This window comes from Denticeps clupeoides, chromosome 7 (genome assembly GCF_900700375.1).
Source record: "Denticeps clupeoides chromosome 7, fDenClu1.1, whole genome shotgun sequence".
Taxonomy (NCBI): domain Eukaryota; kingdom Metazoa; phylum Chordata; class Actinopteri; order Clupeiformes; family Denticipitidae; genus Denticeps; species Denticeps clupeoides.
In genome coordinates this window covers 22,065,851-22,083,945 of record NC_041713.1, presented here as the reverse complement: position 1 = coordinate 22,083,945, position 18,095 = coordinate 22,065,851, and the positions used below count along the sequence as shown (strand labels likewise).

General features: G+C 40.7%; 2 protein-coding genes across 4 annotated transcripts; one reads left to right on the top strand and one right to left on the bottom strand.

The window, feature by feature from the left end:
• The first annotated feature begins 259 nt into the window (after positions 1–259).
• On the top strand, positions 260–10,029 carry lipia (lipase, member Ia). The gene is made up of 11 exons (XM_028986273.1): positions 260–362; positions 1,400–1,456; positions 1,763–2,139; positions 4,623–4,731; positions 5,428–5,529; positions 5,638–5,727; positions 5,855–6,025; positions 7,401–7,490; positions 7,588–7,696; positions 7,792–7,965; positions 8,141–10,029. The coding sequence occupies exons 2-11, from the start codon at positions 1,402–1,404 to the stop codon at positions 8,223–8,225; spliced, it is 1,362 nt and encodes a 453-aa protein (XP_028842106.1). The 5' UTR covers positions 260–362; positions 1,400–1,401; the 3' UTR covers positions 8,226–10,029.
• Positions 10,030–11,433: 1,404 nt separating this feature from the next.
• On the bottom strand, positions 11,434–16,153 carry LOC114794023 (SH3 domain-containing kinase-binding protein 1). 3 transcript variants are annotated; one of them, XM_028986276.1, is made up of 5 exons: positions 15,911–16,136; positions 15,566–15,645; positions 14,650–14,894; positions 12,400–12,463; positions 11,434–12,079 (listed from the first exon to the last, which is right to left on the bottom strand). In XM_028986276.1, exons 1-5 carry the CDS (start codon positions 15,939–15,941, stop codon positions 12,038–12,040), a joined length of 462 nt encoding a protein of 153 aa, XP_028842109.1. In that variant the 5' UTR covers positions 15,942–16,136; the 3' UTR covers positions 11,434–12,037. The 3 variants fall into 3 exon arrangements, with proteins under 3 accessions (XP_028842109.1, XP_028842108.1, XP_028842107.1); XM_028986274.1 differs by lacking the exon at positions 11,434–12,079 and having other exon boundaries at positions 12,205–12,463; positions 15,911–15,997; positions 16,088–16,153; XM_028986275.1 differs by having other exon boundaries at positions 11,434–12,463; positions 15,911–15,997.
• Between the last annotated feature and the right edge of the window lie 1,942 nt (positions 16,154–18,095).

The window sequence follows — 18,095 nt, the reverse complement described above, 5'->3', positions numbered from 1 at the left end:
ATTGCTGCCAAAGGTGATTGAGCAAAGGCTGTGAACTTAAGCATGTGTGCTCTCTCAGATTTTTTATTTTATTTTTAATACATTTGCGTAAACACCTCAAACCTGCTAGATGCGATATATCTGTCAGGCAATGCACTTTTGCTGCAGTTTCACTAGTTTAACAGCAAGTAGCAAAGATAAACGAGGGGAAAAGTGGAATGTGAGCACTCCACACCTATAAAGGTGGGTGGGGCCAGCCTCTGTCAGGAAGCAGAATAACTGGTTCCATTTCCTGGTCTAGACAAACACACCTACAAACACAGAGAAGAGAGCTGGTCAGGATAACTCGTTTTAGGAGCAAGTTGGTGCTTAGTGTAAGAAAGGTAAGCATTTGTTTGATGACCTTTGAAGGCCGCTGTGTTGTCGTGTTGCGAATGTGAGCCGTAGCGAGAAACCGTAAACCGTGGTCATGCGAGTGCACACATTCAGCGTGCCTGTTCCATGGTGGGACATCAGCTTGGAAATGTGAGAGAAATCCCTTTATCTGTATGCAACATACAAGCGTGAGTGCCAGCTATATACATATGTACACTAATAGAGGTTGAAGGGTCTGAGAGAAAGTTTTATGGTTAAATATTGACATGTAATCGTCTTCATTACTCTATTTTCTGGAGTGGTTGTGCCGCCCTTACATTACATGGTTCCTTTTGAACATTAAGTCCACAGCTTGGCATAGGGAAAGCCGTGGTCGCTTACTTTGTGCATTGCGGTTTAGATTGCCGCAGTGAGGTATTTCCCTGTGGCAATGAAGTGTCTGTCCGGCTGTCTGTTTAGATGTGGGCTGCAAAAAGTGCATAAATTGAACGGTTTGACAAAGTGAAAGTGAAGGGCGCGTGAAGGCCCCTTCCTCTGTTGTGAGGGCTGTTTTCTGAGGAGACGCACGGTAGAAGGCTGTGCAGACCCCCCAAAGAGAGGTGTCTCTGTTGCTTCTGTCCAGCACCGCAAAGCAAGGGTCAAGCTGACATAATTAAAGTGAAGTGAAAGTGATTGTGAAGCACAGCACACGGTGACACAATGAAATGTGTCCTCTGCATTTAACCCTTCACCCTTGGTGAGCAGTGGGCAGCCATGAAAGGCGCCCGGGGAGCAGTGCTTTGCTCGGTGGCCACCACTGCCCCAGGTGGGCATCTTTTTTTATAATGCCTTCTGGACAAAAAAACGGTTATTAGCGATTATACTTAAAAGCTAACTATTCTCTAGAGAGTTTAACATTATTTTTTCACACAACCTTCTCTGCAGAAAATCAAGCGAATCTTTTATGGTACTTACAAGCTGTCTAGTTTTATTCTTCCCATATCCGGCAGTTTTATCCAAAATCATTAATGAACAAATATCTGAGAGTGTCTGTGGTGTGTTTCAGGCATGTTGTATTCGAGGCTTGTGGGTCTGCTGTGGATCTCACATCAACTTGTCATGGGTAAGGCGAACACGCACAACAATGCAATGCATATTTATACGATCTGAACAAGGAATCACTGTAGATACACACTTCTTAAATTAATGAGGTTAGTCAGACATGGAAATAACCAATACACCAATAACCAGCCAGCCTCACATCACTCCCAAAAACAATTCAATGCAGAATCACATCAATGTCTAAAATGTGTCCTGATGTGATGATGTACTCTAAGCTTACACTCTAAGGCTACACAGAGATACAGATGAGCACAAATTTACAGATTATGTTCGAATTGCCATTTTTTTCTGTGAATTGTTATTGCAGGCATGGACGGGGAGTGCGGTGTGTTTACAGACCTGGGTCTGCAGCATTCACTGATCGGAACCAGCTTGAATGTGCAACTGTTGCTGTATACACGCGCAAATTCCACCTGCGGGCGTATTCTGAAACATGAGGATCCCTTCTCGCAGCCACAGCTCAGACCAAAGCGCCCCACCACTTTCATCATCCATGGCTACCGTCCCACGGGCTCCCCTCCGGGCTGGATTGATGAGTTTGTGGAGCTGCTGCTTGATCGGGCAGACCTCAATGTCATTGTGGTTGACTGGAATAGGGGTGCCACATCCATCAACTATCTTACGCCTGTCGCAAACACCCCCAAGGTGGCAAGAAATGTTACAGACTTCATCAAGAAAATGCAGGTGAGTCCTGTAAATTTGGGTTGTACTCAGTGGTAATCGCATGCCATACTCTTCTTTTTCCCCCCTCAAAAGGCTTAGAGCTTGTTCATGTGACATCCACAAATATAACAGTGCCATTTTCTGTTTAGTGTACAGGAATAAGTGAAGTGAGTTTCATTGTGAAGCACAGCAAGCACAGGACACGGTGACACAGCAAAATGTGTCATCTGTTTTTAATCATCAACCTTAGTGAGCAGTGGGCAGCCATGAAAGGTACCCGGAGAGCAGTGTGTGGGGAGCGGTGCTTTGCTCAGTGGCACCTGAGTTACACCTTGGCGGCTCGGGATTCGAACCGGCTCCCTTCCGATTACAGGTCTGTTTCCTTACCCGCTAGGCCACCACTACCCAGTTCACAAAACATTACTCAGTTAATTTAACCTCGGAGTTTGTATGCTCCCATTGCAATGGGGAATGAAGAAGCTTTCAAAAGCAAACTGGTAGTGCAAATATTCTTCAAAGAAAATGTTAAAATGGGTCCTGGACTGTAGTAATGTTTCAGTTTCCAGTAACTTGCAATGGACCCACGTCTGCAACGAGTCAGCAAGTATTACTAAAACCACTGCAAAAACAATCGTCATGTGATCATTTCTCATAAACGTGGGAAGTATTGAAAACTGAAAGGCATAGCATTTGCCGTGTGTTTCTCTAATGTCACATCAAGAATGTCTAGAATAAAACAGGAGTTTTTGTGAAATATCTGTAGTGAGGAGAAAAGAACTACTTATACTTTGATTGCACCCTATTTTTTATACAGCCTACTTCCTTATTAATCCCGCTCCCATCAATGTCACAAAGCAGGTACTGTTGCCAGATAAATAGTTGTCATAATCATTGAAACTATTACAAGAACACAAAAAAAAATGCTGAAATGGTTTAATAGCCATAACTACTTAAAATACTCCTTAATACCAATTATAGACTGGCAATTTGTCCAAAAATATCCCATGCAAAACTATCCAATCTGGCAACATTGAACTCCAGGTTCTTTTTCTTTCGTGTTCTTTTGTTTTCTTTGCTCCTAAAAACCATTTGCTCATGGCTCCACCAGCAGACATCACAAACAAGATCTCTGTTATAGTTGTTCTGGGATTATGCTACCACTTTTGTTAAATAATTCCATTACTTTCACTAGAGGAGAGATCCTACCCATCAGGCAGTCTTCTCCAAGAAGATTTTCCTCAATATCTTATTAAGCCAGAAAGATTTTTTTTCTGGTTGGAGGAACAGAGGCTCTCTGCGAGGCAGGAAAGTGATGCTGACAGGGGATTTGGGGATTTGTTACTGCACTTCTTTCAGTTAACAACCCTGGGTTTTGTTAGGAGGTTGAATGGCTGGTGATTTGGTGCTGACAAATCAACCTGCAGCTAAACACACTCATCGCTTCACCTACCATATCCTGCAGCCCTGTGTCAACTGTGGAGACATTCAGGATTTTGGGTACCACCATTTCCCATGACTTCCTATGGGGCCGCAACATCTCCTCAATCATCAAAAAGACTCAACAAAGTATGCACTTTTTGAAGCAACTGAAGAAGGATAATCTTCCACAAAAGCTGCTGATGTTCTACACTGCTGTCATCAAATGTGTCCTTTGTGCCAACATCGCAGTCTGGTTTGGAGAAGTCACCAAACGGAACATGAACAGACAATAGCGGTCGTGGGTTCAAGATCCTGGAAAAAACATTGCTGATCCCTCACACACTGGACATACTTTTTTTACTCCCCTTCAGCAGAGAAGTCCTGCACACCAGAATCAAATGACTCAGGAACATCTTTCTCCCCTCACACAATCACCCTCACCCTCATAAACAGCTCACCTACTGTATCCATATCCGGTCCTACTTGGTCCACACTCCATACTTACACTGTGGGTATTGCACTTCATGTATATTGTGTTGTTTTGTCCATACTCTATATTTGTCCATATCTGTAAATCCTGATTTTATATATTGTTCTTGACATGGATAATTGAACTGAAAGAAAGTTGAAAGAAACCTCTTTTATATCAGTCTCTCCGTAAACATATTGTTTACACATTCCTTTACATACATAGGCTCCTTATGGCCTTTAATGTATTCAACTAGTGGTGGCCAAAAATGTGTGTCGCTTACTATGGCATCTAATATTGCTCATTGTAATGTACTGTGTTGCTTGAGAGATGGCTGGAATATAATTTATTGACATAATCATGATTCTGAGACTGATTATAATGACAGAGTTTGCATATGTTTAAAAAAAGGCTCCTGTGTAGAATTTGCCTGATTTTAAGCAGTGTTGCATAAGTTTAATGCTTATCAGCATGCTTCATCATAATGATGAAGGGTGAGCGAGAGCTGTCAGTTGTCGCAATGTGGTTCAACCTTTTTTGTGGTTCAGTCCATATTTTGGGTGAAATCCTTTTTCAAGACGCTGTTTCTGTACTGAGTCCTGTCACCCGTCCTCAGGATCATGAAGCATCCCTTAGCTCCATCCATCTGATTGGGATCAGTCTTGGAGCTCATATTTCTGGCTTCATTGGAGCAGCGTTTGAAGGCCGTGTTGGAAGGATTACAGGTTAGTCTGAGATCCTGTGCAGCTTCAGCCTTCAACTCAGTTCCTACTCTCATTCACACCCATCTGATTCAGTCCGCACTGTACACCACTGTTCAAAAGTTGTGAAAGTAATTAAAGATCTTCCATCTTCTCTGAACCATAACGAAATCTAAAACAAACAAATAATAATTTTAAAAAGTAAAAGTGCCAATAATTTCATTTCATTTGAGAAAAAAATTCAATTATATCCAGCTACAAGAACTGGGGATTTGGCTCTCCTAACTCTAAACACATGAATGATCTGCTACAAGGGTGGTAGAATCCCAGTGGATGACACATTCACCTATCAATCATTAGACCACAAAGTCCCAGGTTCAAACCCCACTTACTACAATTGTGTCCCTGAGCAGGAAATTAACCCTGAATGTCTCCAGGGGGACTGTCCCTGTAACAACAACAGGGTGTCTACTAAGTGCTATAAATGTAAATATTGTATTAGTGCAAGAACAATATGATAAAAGGGAACAATTGAGATCCGTTGTCTCTTATTCTAGAGATATAATGCCATTGTTGAACTAAAAAAAGGAAATTCTGCATTAAATTGTTTAGGCAAATCAATATTTGATTAATATTTGACAGGGTACATTTCATTGATTTGTATTGGTGCCTAAGACCTTTGCACAGTATTGTATGTTGACAGCGCACCTTCTCTTTCAGCGCTGGACCCAGCTGGGCCCCAGTTTACTGACACCTCCACAGACAAACGTCTTGACCCCAGTGATGCTCAGTTTGTAGATGTAGTACACACAGATATGGATGGTAATCCTCTCCTTACAAGCCATTTTTATTCCAGCTTTAAGAAAATTGAAAAGCATCAGATGGTGCTTGTCTTCTGTTTTTTTTTTTTTTTTTTTTTCTTCCCCTCAGCTCTTGGCTTCCGGAAGCCTCTGGGTCACATTGATTACTATGCCAATGGAGGATCTGACCAACCAGGGTGTCCCAAGACAATAGCTGGTGGTGAGGAAAAATACTGACAGATACAAGACACTTTTGTAGTAAATAGACTGATCTCCACTTTCATGATCTCCCCAGATCGCAATGTATTAGCATTATCAACCAAATATCCTTCTTTTTATCTTTTTAGGTTCAGGATATTTTAAGTGTGACCACCAGAGGTCTGTGTACCTCTTCCTGGACTCCATCAAGAATACAACATGCAACATGACCTCCTACCCCTGCAGGTCTTACCAAGATTTCCTGGATGCCAAATGCCTGGACTGTGACCAGTTTAAGGATGGTGGATGCCCAGTATTTGGTAAATTAACGCCTCCTGTCATTTTTTAGCAACAGCTTAAAGTTTTCAATGAACCCAGAGTAATAATATCATGCTATTTTGCTCCAGTTAGCAGCTGAATTCAATGAGAAGGTGAAGCCTTCTTTTTTTATTAAGAAATCTCATTAAAGAATGTGTGTCTTTAACACAGTTCTCCAATTACTTATCTGAAACAGAGCTATTAGCTAAAATGAGCATATAGATCTGTAAATCATCACCAAACCAATGGAAGGAGATATTTTCTGAATATTGATCTCAAAAACAATGGTCTAAAATAGAACCCAGAGGCAGAGCAGTCATAGCCTAGATGAATGGAGGAGCAGGACCTGAACCAAGCAAGTGCAATGCCCTAAATGCCCTCACACAGCTCACAAACGTCATTTAAGATTGTTATGGTCTACTATAGCGACACTGTAAGAACAGCAGAATCTGCAACTATGCTAGCCGATATTTGCAGTATCTGCAGTTGCTCTTCAACAACACTCTTCTAGAAAGGGCAGCTTGTAGATCTAGGCCTAATGTTGAATAAAGCACTGCGTCAACATTTTAATAAGCCGATGTATGACAGTTTGAAGTCAGCTGGAACACAGCTAGATTTATATGGTCAACAATACAAGGACCAAGGAGGTATTCAATGCTGTATAAGTAGGAGGCGGTGGGGACGTACATGTTTGATTATTTTGCTTGGATAGGACAGGGTTAGTACCCTATTTAAGACATTTTTCACATTATGAAGGAGAAGACTCGATGCTTACAGATCCACATGGATGTCAGGGAGAATTAAGATACATGATTAGATACATGGTTCGATTTTTTGAAATGTGTTTTTCAGCTTTAACAGGCTTTTTTTAGTCCAATGGGATGTCCAAGGAAACTTGAAGACTATCCTTCTTCTATTTTCTCACAGAACGTGTACAAGTGCATCTGAGAGCATGTCATTTAACAATTGCTCTGTCCTAACCGTAGCACAGTTAGACTGAAATGGAGCCACCAGGTCTAGTAAGTGCATACAACAGAGGTAAAAAATAGTCAAGCATTATAATGCTGATCCCATGTATGGAGCCAAGAGTTGGTAAAAGCTGCAGAAAACCACGAGGAAGTTAAGTGGTTAGTCATGTGTACATTGCACGTCAGGCACAAGATCAGTCATAAAATGAGATAAAACCACAAAATGGTCAGAAATACACAAGTCACAGACCTCTCTGACACAGCATGAGGTCCACCATGTTTCAATTTTCATGAAACAAACAGGATGGGATTAAATGATTCAATAAATTAACAAAGCGAAGCAAAACAGTTTTTCATATATCCTACTGTTTTCAAGCAAAATCCTAATAATATATGCATAATTCCCCAGGTTATGATGTCCTTCACTGGAAAGAGAGGTTGCTGCAGTTGAACCAAACCTCAGTGTACTTCACCACCAACAGCTTGCATCCTTTCTGCAGTAAGTTAATCACTTCAGAAGATCTTTTTTTCTTTACTTGAAATAATACAATAATTACTCAGACATCAGAAATACTTTTCATGTTCTACTACAACAGAAACTCTGTACAAGGTGGAAATTGTCACTTGGAATCAGGAAACAAAGAAGGCATATATTACCCTTAAACTGTACGGCAAGGAGCAGGAGACTGAGGCAACAATCGACCAGTGAGAGAAAAGCTAGCTAACAACCACCACAAAACTCACAAACATAGATGTAATGATCCATTTCAGAACTTTCTATATCTCTTTATCTCTATTAGCACTGCTTCTGAGTTCCAGCAGTACACAAAGACAACCTTACTGGCCCAGTTTGACCAGGGCCTGCAGAAGGTTGAGAAGGTTCTCTTGAGGTTCCGAACAGGAAACTTACTATGCCCACGATACAAACTCCGCCTACTCCGAATCCAGCTCACGCCCATACAGAGCAATCTCAGGTTAGATGCCACCCAGTCATCAATTTGTATTGCTGAGGCCCTTCGGTTGTTCCCTTCCTCTTGTTTTCAGAGAGCTACACAATGCTACATAACTACAATGTTGACAGATGCTATATATATTTTACTGTAGATTTTCTCTCTCTCTCTCTTTTTTTTTTTTTTAAACTCTCTTTAGACCCATGTGTCGCTATGACCTGCTGCTGGAGCACAATAAGGATGTATTCTTCAGACCTATTCCATGTAGAGTCTTCAGTTTCTGAAGATCAGGAAAGTAGAAGAAAATGAAAGAAGAAAATTGGACTTTTAACTTTTAAGTTTTGTAGCCTGCTGAGGGTGGATCAGTTGTTCTAAACTGCCATTACAATGGTTTGACACCTCCTGAGATGATTTCTCTCCAGGACAATCCAAACATCCCTGGTCTATCCAAGTTAGCTGTGAAGATGTGAAGTCTATAATTATATATTTTTTTAGTTCTCAGTAAAGCTAAATTATTTAGCTGCATAACATTTACATTTACAGCATTTATCAGACGCCCTTATCCAGAGCATCTTAGTCAGTAATTACAGGGACAGTCCCCCTCCTCAGGGTTAAATGTCTTGCTCAGGGACACAATGGTAGTAAGTGGGGTTTGAACCTGTGACTTCTGGTTCATGGGCGTGTGTCTAACCCACTAGGATACAGCCACCCAGGTTCTACTCAAAATCCCTTCTGCATTTTTCTAGTGTGACAAGTCCACCATGTGTGGTGAAAAGCAGAAACGACCTTTATGAACTTTTACGCACTTATACACCTAACTATCTGGACAACTGAAGCAACCTCAGATGGCAGCAGCAAGATAAAGCTTCCCGAGCAAAGATTTGAAGAAACCTAGAGAGGCAACAAGACTCAAAAAAAAGACGTCCATCCCCAGCCATTCAGTTACATTCAAATGTACGGAGGTGGGAAAACTCGGGCAGGGGTCGGTGTTGAGTTATTTTGATTCATATTTATACTAATTATTGTTCATATTGTGTAGTTTATTTGAATGTTCCTAATTTGTTAAAGGTCCCATCACATTTATATCGGTCTTAGTGTCCCCTAATACTGTATCTGAAGTCTCTTTCCGAGATTCAGGCGTGGTGCAGAATTACAGCCTCTTTGAGCCAGTCCCACAATGAGATTTCCCAGGACGCGCCGTTTCAACGTCTGTAGCTTTAAATGCAAATGAGGAGGAGAGTTTTTGTTTTTGCTTACATTGATTGATTGATAGGAACCCTTTAATGCTGTTGCTATATACCATGTCAAAAGTACAAGTACTACTGGAAAAATCTGGCCATCGACCAGACCAACACAGTAAATGGGGGGGTGGCCAGGTCAGAAAGATGGGGGATGAGATCAGAAAAGCAGGCGGAGGTTACATGAGGATGGCGGAGGAGAACAAAAAGAAAACCCCAGACTGTACTCCAATGGGGTGAGAGGGGGAAAAAAGCACATGTGCTTTTACTTTTCATGTTATCTACGCAACATAAAAAGTAAAAGCCATTCGCAACAGGGGAGGGTAAGTGGAGGGCGCATGTGGTCCACCTCCGCTGGGAGCCAGCGAGGGCCATCTTGCTCTTTTACGTCTACGCTGCCTGAAGATTCGGCGTGACTGACTGCTGGCAGTTTTCTTGTGTGAGTGGGGCATCGCCTCATTGGCCGGCAGGTATTTGAGTGGCAGCTTCATTCCCTGGAATATGTGGCTAATACATTAAGAGCCGTGGCACAAGAGACGCGCTTTATACAAGACAACTGTGCCAGAAGTCCAGCCGCATCCTCAGGCAGCGTAAACGTAACACGGGGCACAAATCTCATTCCATAAGAGGTGGGATGAGGAGGAGAGCGGCCTGTAGAAGTTTCACGGAAATGATGTCATCGACCATAATGTTTGGCGCAGTCAGAAAGTCGTGTCTGCGATTCTCCAGAAAAAAATGATTGAACCCGCTGGTTCTTCACAGTCTCACGTGACCGAACTAAAAATAAATACATTTGCATTCATTTTTACATCCAATCAGTGAGCAACTGCAATGCGTCACGCGTTTTCAAGCCATGGCGGTCGGTGGAGCTACTTTTTAGGGGCGGGGTGGGAAATTCTCTGGGCGGGTAAAGCATGAGAAATGGGAGGTAACCTTTCCTCCGTATTACGACAGTGCTCTGTGAACGGTGAAAAGCATCTTTACCCCTACCACCATTTCTAGCCACTACCGGACAGGCAGTGCCGGGGGAACTCGTTTTAATGTTAAATCATCTCACAAAGTCACATTTTCATGTCATGGGACCTTTACATGATTTACGACAGTCGAAGTTGTTGCATAGTTTCACATATAGTTGGCGGTGTTGGCGTGAGTGTTCTGTCTTCGTGTCCTTGTTTTTCTTTGTGTATTCGCTGCAGCACTATAAAGCAGAAGAAGAATGTTACATGAATGTTTTATAGCATCATTCTCAAGTTAAGGACAATTCAAACAAAGGACCCCTATAAAGACATTCTTTTGTGAAGAGGAGTTTCAGTTTGTTTTCTACTATTGTGCCTGTTTTTGGTTCATGTTTTGTGCACTTTATAATAAATAGCAACATGTTGTGTGCGATTGTGCCTCGTGGCTTCACTCGGGGCCCAGCCCCGCCTTTCCTCCATTCTTTTGGCTTCAGCAGGGTTGCCAGGTTTACGCTGGTTCCTTCACCATAACTCCTGTTCTTACGTTCCCATCAGAAACTGAAGGGTCTCCTCTAGTTCAAATCACCTGGTGCCACCAGAGGGTCACCCTGGTCCAGAATTCATCTCCATTCTCTCTGTCTTCTTCTCTGCCTCTCTTATTTGTGTTGTCTCTAGCATGTTTTCCTGGAGGAAATGAGGTCTCTGGCTCTCCAGCCCCAATGTCCCTGTTATTCTGGACTGCAGGACCACTGGGTTCCAATGTTCCCGCGGTGGGGGGATCAGCCCAAGTCACTTTTTGGGGGGGGGGTTGTAGGGGTTATGAGGGCTTTTCATACTTTACATCAGCTTTTCAAAATGTGAATTAAAATATTTTAAATTCTAAAAGACAAAATATTGTGGAGCATGAACAAGCTTAGAATTTATTTTTTTTAATCTGGAATTTCATCTGTTCTCATTTAAATGTCACCTCTTGTAAATATGTTTTTGTTTTGTTTTTTTTCTTTAACTTTTGGGTTCCACGGAAGTGGAAGTGCTTGTCAAAAATAGGTAACTGAGTAACAGTAAGAGCACTATGTGTCATTCAGAGCACTGTGAATTTTGAAAGCACAGTAAAGTGTTGACAAAAATTCATAAACATTTGAATGTCAGTTTTATTTGAAAGGCATCAACTTAATGAGCTGCATGTTAAGTCTCAAGTCATTGATGACTAGTCTACACCTTTGTCCACACCTCCAGTTATTATTATAAAATCTTAAGGTCAATGTAATAGAATTTATGTAATATAAATTAATGCTTTCATGAATGGATAATATTTAAATATACATATTTTGTTTATATGACAAATTGTAAGTGCTGTCATTGATTAATTGTAAACAAATGACATGAATTTACATTGAGTGAATACATACATGCTGTACAAACTGTAAAACGCATAAATATTCACGTCTCAGTGTCTTGCTTTATCAAATCATACAATGTTCTTTCTAGAACATTCTTACTTAATATATTACACTACATAGATTTGTGTCTAATCTCTTATTATTTTGTATTATTTACATTATTTTGCAGTATTACATTTTACAACATGACATGTTATTTGCATTTCCAGTTTGAGCGAATCTAATGAATCAATCTGTGTCATCTGTGCGCAGGACAAGTGATTGTACTGAATGTGTGCAGGGCCTGGGTTTGAGTCATTTTTGTTCCACCTGCAAGCTCCATGAACAATGCTGCTGGGTGGATGAGTCCCAGGCGAGGAACTCTTGGTCACTCTGAATGACTCCAGAAAGCACTCGCCACTGCTGTTTTAAGTCCAGTTATGAGCTCACCAAGTCTTCTTTGCTCTATATGCAAATGAGATTCCCTGTTCTGAGTGGTGCTTTTATATTGGGCTCCAGCTCCTCACATGTTGGCCAGCTGCTTCTGGATCTTTTTCACCTCCATCTGTAACATGAACATTAGAGCCATAATTGCTAAAGGTGTAATGTGTATGGTTTTTGGATAATTAAAATGATCCAATAGATAAACTTCAGTTTATCAGGTTTTGAACTTTTGGCAAAGAATCAATTGAACTGTGCAGAGATTTCAGAGACGATAGCATGCATAGTCATTTACCAAAGAATTCTGCTGCCTTGAGATCATAGTCTGAGATCAACATTCAACATAATTATGAATGAACAGCATGCTGTTGCTGCTAGATCCCTAATGTCCCTAACGATTTTCACAGGTTTGTTCTCGTTACAATCAATCAAAATCTTTTTAACCTGGAGGGACAGACGGACCTTCTTCTCCTCATCAAGCTCACTCACCAGAAATTTTATCTCCTTTCTGAAACACAGAAATACATTGTCTTCATGAAGGCCCCAGTAATGCTTTGTGATGTTGTAAGTGTTTCAGATTAAAAAGTCACAACCAGCAGCCCTGTGCTGCCACTATCTGAGACCTTGAGTTAATGCTGGGTTTTTTTCGTCATTTTCAGATCTTGTGATTTTAAAATGTAATAAAAATTCTCATCAGGCATTAAATTGGGGGAATTCTGTTCTTTTCATTGAATATGTAAACATAAAAATACAAAATCTTAAGAAGGAATTGTTAATACAATTTCTTTTTAACTCCTAAAACAAAGGAATAATAATTTAATATTAACCAAATAATTAAACAAAAATAAAAACAATAACAATTAACATGAGAGGGAGGAGGAAGGTTTGCTGCTGAGTTATAAAAAGGTAGGTTATGTCATTTGTAATTTTTTTGTCAATCTTATTCAACTTAATTTTTTGAGAAATGAGAAATTCATTAAGGAAACACACAATGCAGGTCTTAGACAACCACAAAAGACGAGTGACAAGAGAATGAGGAAGGTTTGGGCTTAATTAATCATACCAATTATGTGAAATGTGGATAGGCAGACAAGACTACGATATGGCGCCACCAAGTGGGCCCCATTCCTCAATCATGTTTTAGCTGTTCTCACTTTTTCCAAATAATGTCATCAAACTGGAACTGAAGATTATTCAGTTGTATGTATTACTTCGTTGATAAGTCACTTTTGTTTTTTAGTTTTTTATTTCTGCACATGGCAACCTGTTGTACCATATTTAAATGGCATTATTTAAATAGTGTGTGTGTGTGTGTGTGTGTGTGTGTGTGTGTGTGTGTGTGTATATATATATATATATATACACACACACACATCAGATATCTTTTTCAACAACTGCTTAACTAAGCAGTCAATTATTACATTTCTAGATGTATACTCATTTCTGCACAATAATAGGGATCAATTTGTCATCTCACAGTTGTAAATATTACTGATGAAACTATTTGAGATTAACCAATAATCTATCTAAGGACTGTAGTTTAACTTTGTAACCAGTTTCTTCTTCCACTATGATTTTTCCATCATAATAAGACACTTTCCGTTCAACTGGTGAGTCAAACCCCAAAAGTTAGTAAACGGTAAATGTGGTACTGCATACTACAAATATGGCCAACTGAGCCTGAAAAATGTTTCAAAATCTTTTTCTCATGAATCCAAAATTGTGTTTTGTGAGCTGAGCTGCATGTCTTGTTACACCCATACTTTTAATCATAAAGATCAATCTAGATGAGTGCTGCAATGATTAAGCAGCGATAATAGTGAATGTTAAAGTATTTAGTTGTTTAGTACAAATCTTATGTTATGCTAATATACTCAATAATTGTGTTATAAGTGCATTCCATTCTCTAGTGTCATCCATACAGACATAACGTCTCCATGTGTAATTGTCATGATCCGGCCTGGCAGGGGTCCGGACCGGAGTTTCATGTTGGTCCTGTGTTATTATGTTTCCTGATTGTTATCACCTGTGTATGGTTGTATAAAGCTGCCCTGTTCGTGTCTGTTTGCCGTCGGGTCATTGTTTGGTGATGTTTCCCCTGGCCTGGCCACCATGTGTGAAACCCCCTGTTTCGTGACGTTGTGCGTATGCGTCCTTCTTCCTCGCCATGTCCAGCCATCGTGACAGTAAAGTAAACTCCACAAATATCTACTGCTGCTACTCTGGAAGTTTTACTAATGAAATAGTCATGAGCCTACAGTAAACCAAAAACAATGAGTATAACAGCCTACAATAATTAGAATCTCGTGCTAAGCTCATTTTTATTTCCCTTTTCTGCACACCACAATTTTGGATGGGTAATTTGGTTTATGAACTTTTGGCAAAATGATGAACCTCTGGCCCCTCATTCCCTACATAGTTCATGGTTCCCTTTGAATGTTTTTACTCCCTAGGATTTTAAGAAGCTGCAATAATTAGCTGTGTGAGCTCTATGATCAAAAATGTATTGAAAACTAAAAGCAAAATGGGACTGTAAATAATGTTATGAACATTTTGAATTTACACACTGTAATTTCCATATTTTACTCATGGTGAGCACTAGTTTGATGAGATTTAAAATTATATTTCATAAGTGGCCTCCCCTTATTATCATTATTTTATGATTCATAGCTAGACAAAAGCTGAGATCCCTACTTGTGCTGTGTCCTGAGCAGATCCAGCTCCTCTTTCAGGTCATGTAGCTGCAGTTTCATCTGCTGCAGCACCGGAGGTTCCTGGGGACCTGGCTTTATTGTCCTGAAAGTAGAGGATGCTGGAGAGTGCAACGCCTCAGACAACAAAGACAGTGAAGAGTGAAGGACCGTAGAGCCACATGCCTGGAGGGATGAGGAGGAGGCTGAGGATGGGTTGGGAGGAAGGCTGGCCTTGGAGCCTGAGTCCTGCAGAACAAGAGCAGAGTTTGTAAGCCTATACTGGATGTACATCCACCACACTAATGCCAGGTCTTTTAGGGACATCTTATAGGGACCTCCACTTTACACATGGTACAGTCTATCTAAAACACCCACAGGCTGACCCTAAAGCACTTTATCTTATTAAGTCCGACCCAACGCGGACCATTCTTACCATTTCAGAACTAAACCAAACTCAGAGATTCAGGGAGCAGAAATTATTTGTAATTTTCAGCCTGTTGTTTCTGGACCAGTGCTTGATTCTGGATGTGCTGCCATCTGGTGGCCCAGAGACACCAGGAATGTTAAAAGAACCACTGCCCTGAAATGAGCTGTCATGAGGGTGTTAAGGAGACTTTAGTTCACCACAAACCAGCAAATACTAATATAAAATGAATAAACAGCAATCCGTTACGTTTTTGAAAGATGACTGTGGGGTTAAATATCAGTTACACCCTTTGTAATTATTGGTTTTATGCTTTGTATATTAGATAAGTTGCAAGTACGTTTTGATTGGATTTTTTTGACAAAGATGAGAGTCATTCTGTCAAAAGACACTCGTCACCGCAACCCAAACTCAACCACAATCTGTGAGAAGAACACAACTATACTAATTATATTCTATATTATTAATATTCCAAACATGTTAGATGACTTACTGTCAAAAGCACCTCAGACTGGGATTTGTGCAGCCTTGGCTTTCCAGACTGAGCAATAATGGAGTCAAAGTGTTCAATGTCTAAATGGAGAGTACAAAAGGGGATAACTAACACTGTTAGATCAGCAATATATAAATGCAATATGAATATGGTTACTACAGAAAAAATTTACATAATTGTGCACAGCATATTTTTGAACCATTTGTCTTGATTGTCTGTGTGCTCTTTCTATACGTTCTCATTTTTTTTTCATTATAAAGCAATATTAAACAGAAGAACATAAAGTTCCTCACCAAAAATAAAACTCTGTTGGTAAAAGTACAGGATATGAAATGGCCACCTTACCTGCAGTGAGAGCAGAGCTGTAGTTGCCCATAGCGCAGAGTAGTGTAAAGTGCAGTGTACTTTATACAGTATACAGCAAGAGTGTTCCTAAAAGCAGAAGGGGCAAATATAAAATTCCGTTAAGTCAGCTTCACTTACAAAACATCAGCAGACTAGTACACTCGTTCAGGACACCACCATGTCAACGTCAAAATGTCAGCCCTGTTGGGGTAATGCAAAACATGATCCTCAATAGACGTGTCACCTCCAGTGGGTGTCCAACACGTGTCCGTCAGCGGAATGTCCGGCATCACTGCGCCAGAGAAGTAACCCCACACCACTGTAGCTGTGAGGGATGAAACATATTGTCAGGACTTTATTTAGCTGAGGACAGCAACACCCTCAACATACAAGCCTGCTCCAGGGACATTTCACCAGTAAAGACAGAACACACCGCATGGGAAACGTTTGACAGTGTACAAGAAAGACTGACTCTGTGTGTTTCAGTTCGTCTTCTAAGCCCGAGTGATATTTGTCAGGCTTAAGCCACTTTGCAGGGTTTTCCTTTTATGGTGCCTCTCATAAGCCAATCAAAGTGGAGGACAGCAGCTGCTTTCAGAGAGCAGCTCAGAACCCTACGATGGCTCTTTCCTGACACTACATGGTGCTGAATTCCACATAATGGTGACATAATGGTGACATAAATGGGTGGTTTTAGAAGGAAAAAAATATTTTAATAGTCCATAAACTCAGGGTACAGTGACATTTACCACGTGCCCACCTTCTATAACCGACTTCGAAAGCTTTAAATAAATCTAATTGTTGTGTCTCTTGTAAATATTCTAATATATTTGTTTAATATTCAGATTTTTTCAGCAAGTTCTTTCCTCATTAATGTACACACAGAAAAACACAGAATTGTTGACATTTTTGCAGATTCATTAACAAAGAAAAACTGAAATATCACATGGTCCCAAGACTCAGACCCTTTCATATATTTAACTTGGGTGCTGTCCATTTCTTCTGATCATCCTTGAGATGGTTCTACACCTTCATTTGAGTCCGGCTGTGTTTGATTATACTGATTGGACTTGAAAGATCTGCCTGAAGAGCTCAGAGACAGAATTGTGGCAAGGCAACAAGGTAACAAAACCATTTCTGCTGCACTTAAGGCTCTTAAGAGCACCGTGGCCTCCACGATCCTTAAATGGAAGACGTTTGGGAGAACCAGAACCCTTCCTAGAACTGGCCGGAGCTATTGGAGCTATCGAAGACTACAGAGATGCAGTCGGGAGATGGGACAAAGTTGTAGAAGCCTTTCCTCAGTGTAAGACACATGAAAGCCTGCATGGATTCTCTGGTCTGATGAGACCAAGATAAAACTTTTTGGCCTTAATTCTACACCGTATGTGTGGAGAAAACCAGGCACTGCTCATCACCTGGCAGCATCACACTGTGGGGTGTTTTGATGCTGCAGGGACAGGACGACAATCAAGGGAAAGATGAATGCAGCCAAGTACAGGGACAAATCCTGGACAAAAACCTTCTCCAGAGGATCCTCAAATCCAGGTGTGGAAAACTTGTTACATCTTTCCCAAATAGATTTGTGCCTGTATTAGACCAAATCAGTGCTTCTACTACATGCTGAACAAAGGACCATGTAATATGCCAGATTTTCTATCAATATGGGGTGCTGTGTGTACATTAATGAAGAAAAATGCATTAGCAAATGGCTGCAATATAAAAAAGAGAAGAATACTTTCTGTACCAAATGTTTGTCACAGCTACCATGTATTCCTGAGGAAAATCGTAAAGCTCATTCATATTCGCAACACTGTTGCAAGCAGAGTAGCAGCATTGAATATCTTTAAGGTACATTATGACCTGGTGTAAAATCACATCTAAATCATGTATGCATGTAAAGAGTTTGAGCATCAAGGGATAATCCCTCTTTGATCATACCAGAGAATATTACCCCATGCCACCTGACAAATTTGTCTCACACGGCACAAAAAACATAACCAGGTGTGTAAACAGATGGCTTTTCAGTTTAGATTTAAGCACTGAGACTGTGTCTGAGTCCCGAACACTGACCGGCAAGCCACTCCACAACAGTGGCGCTCTATTGGAGAAGGATCTGCTCCCAGCTGTGATCTTCTGTACTTTACTTACAAGCAGTGACTCTGCACTTTTCGAACGCAGGTTG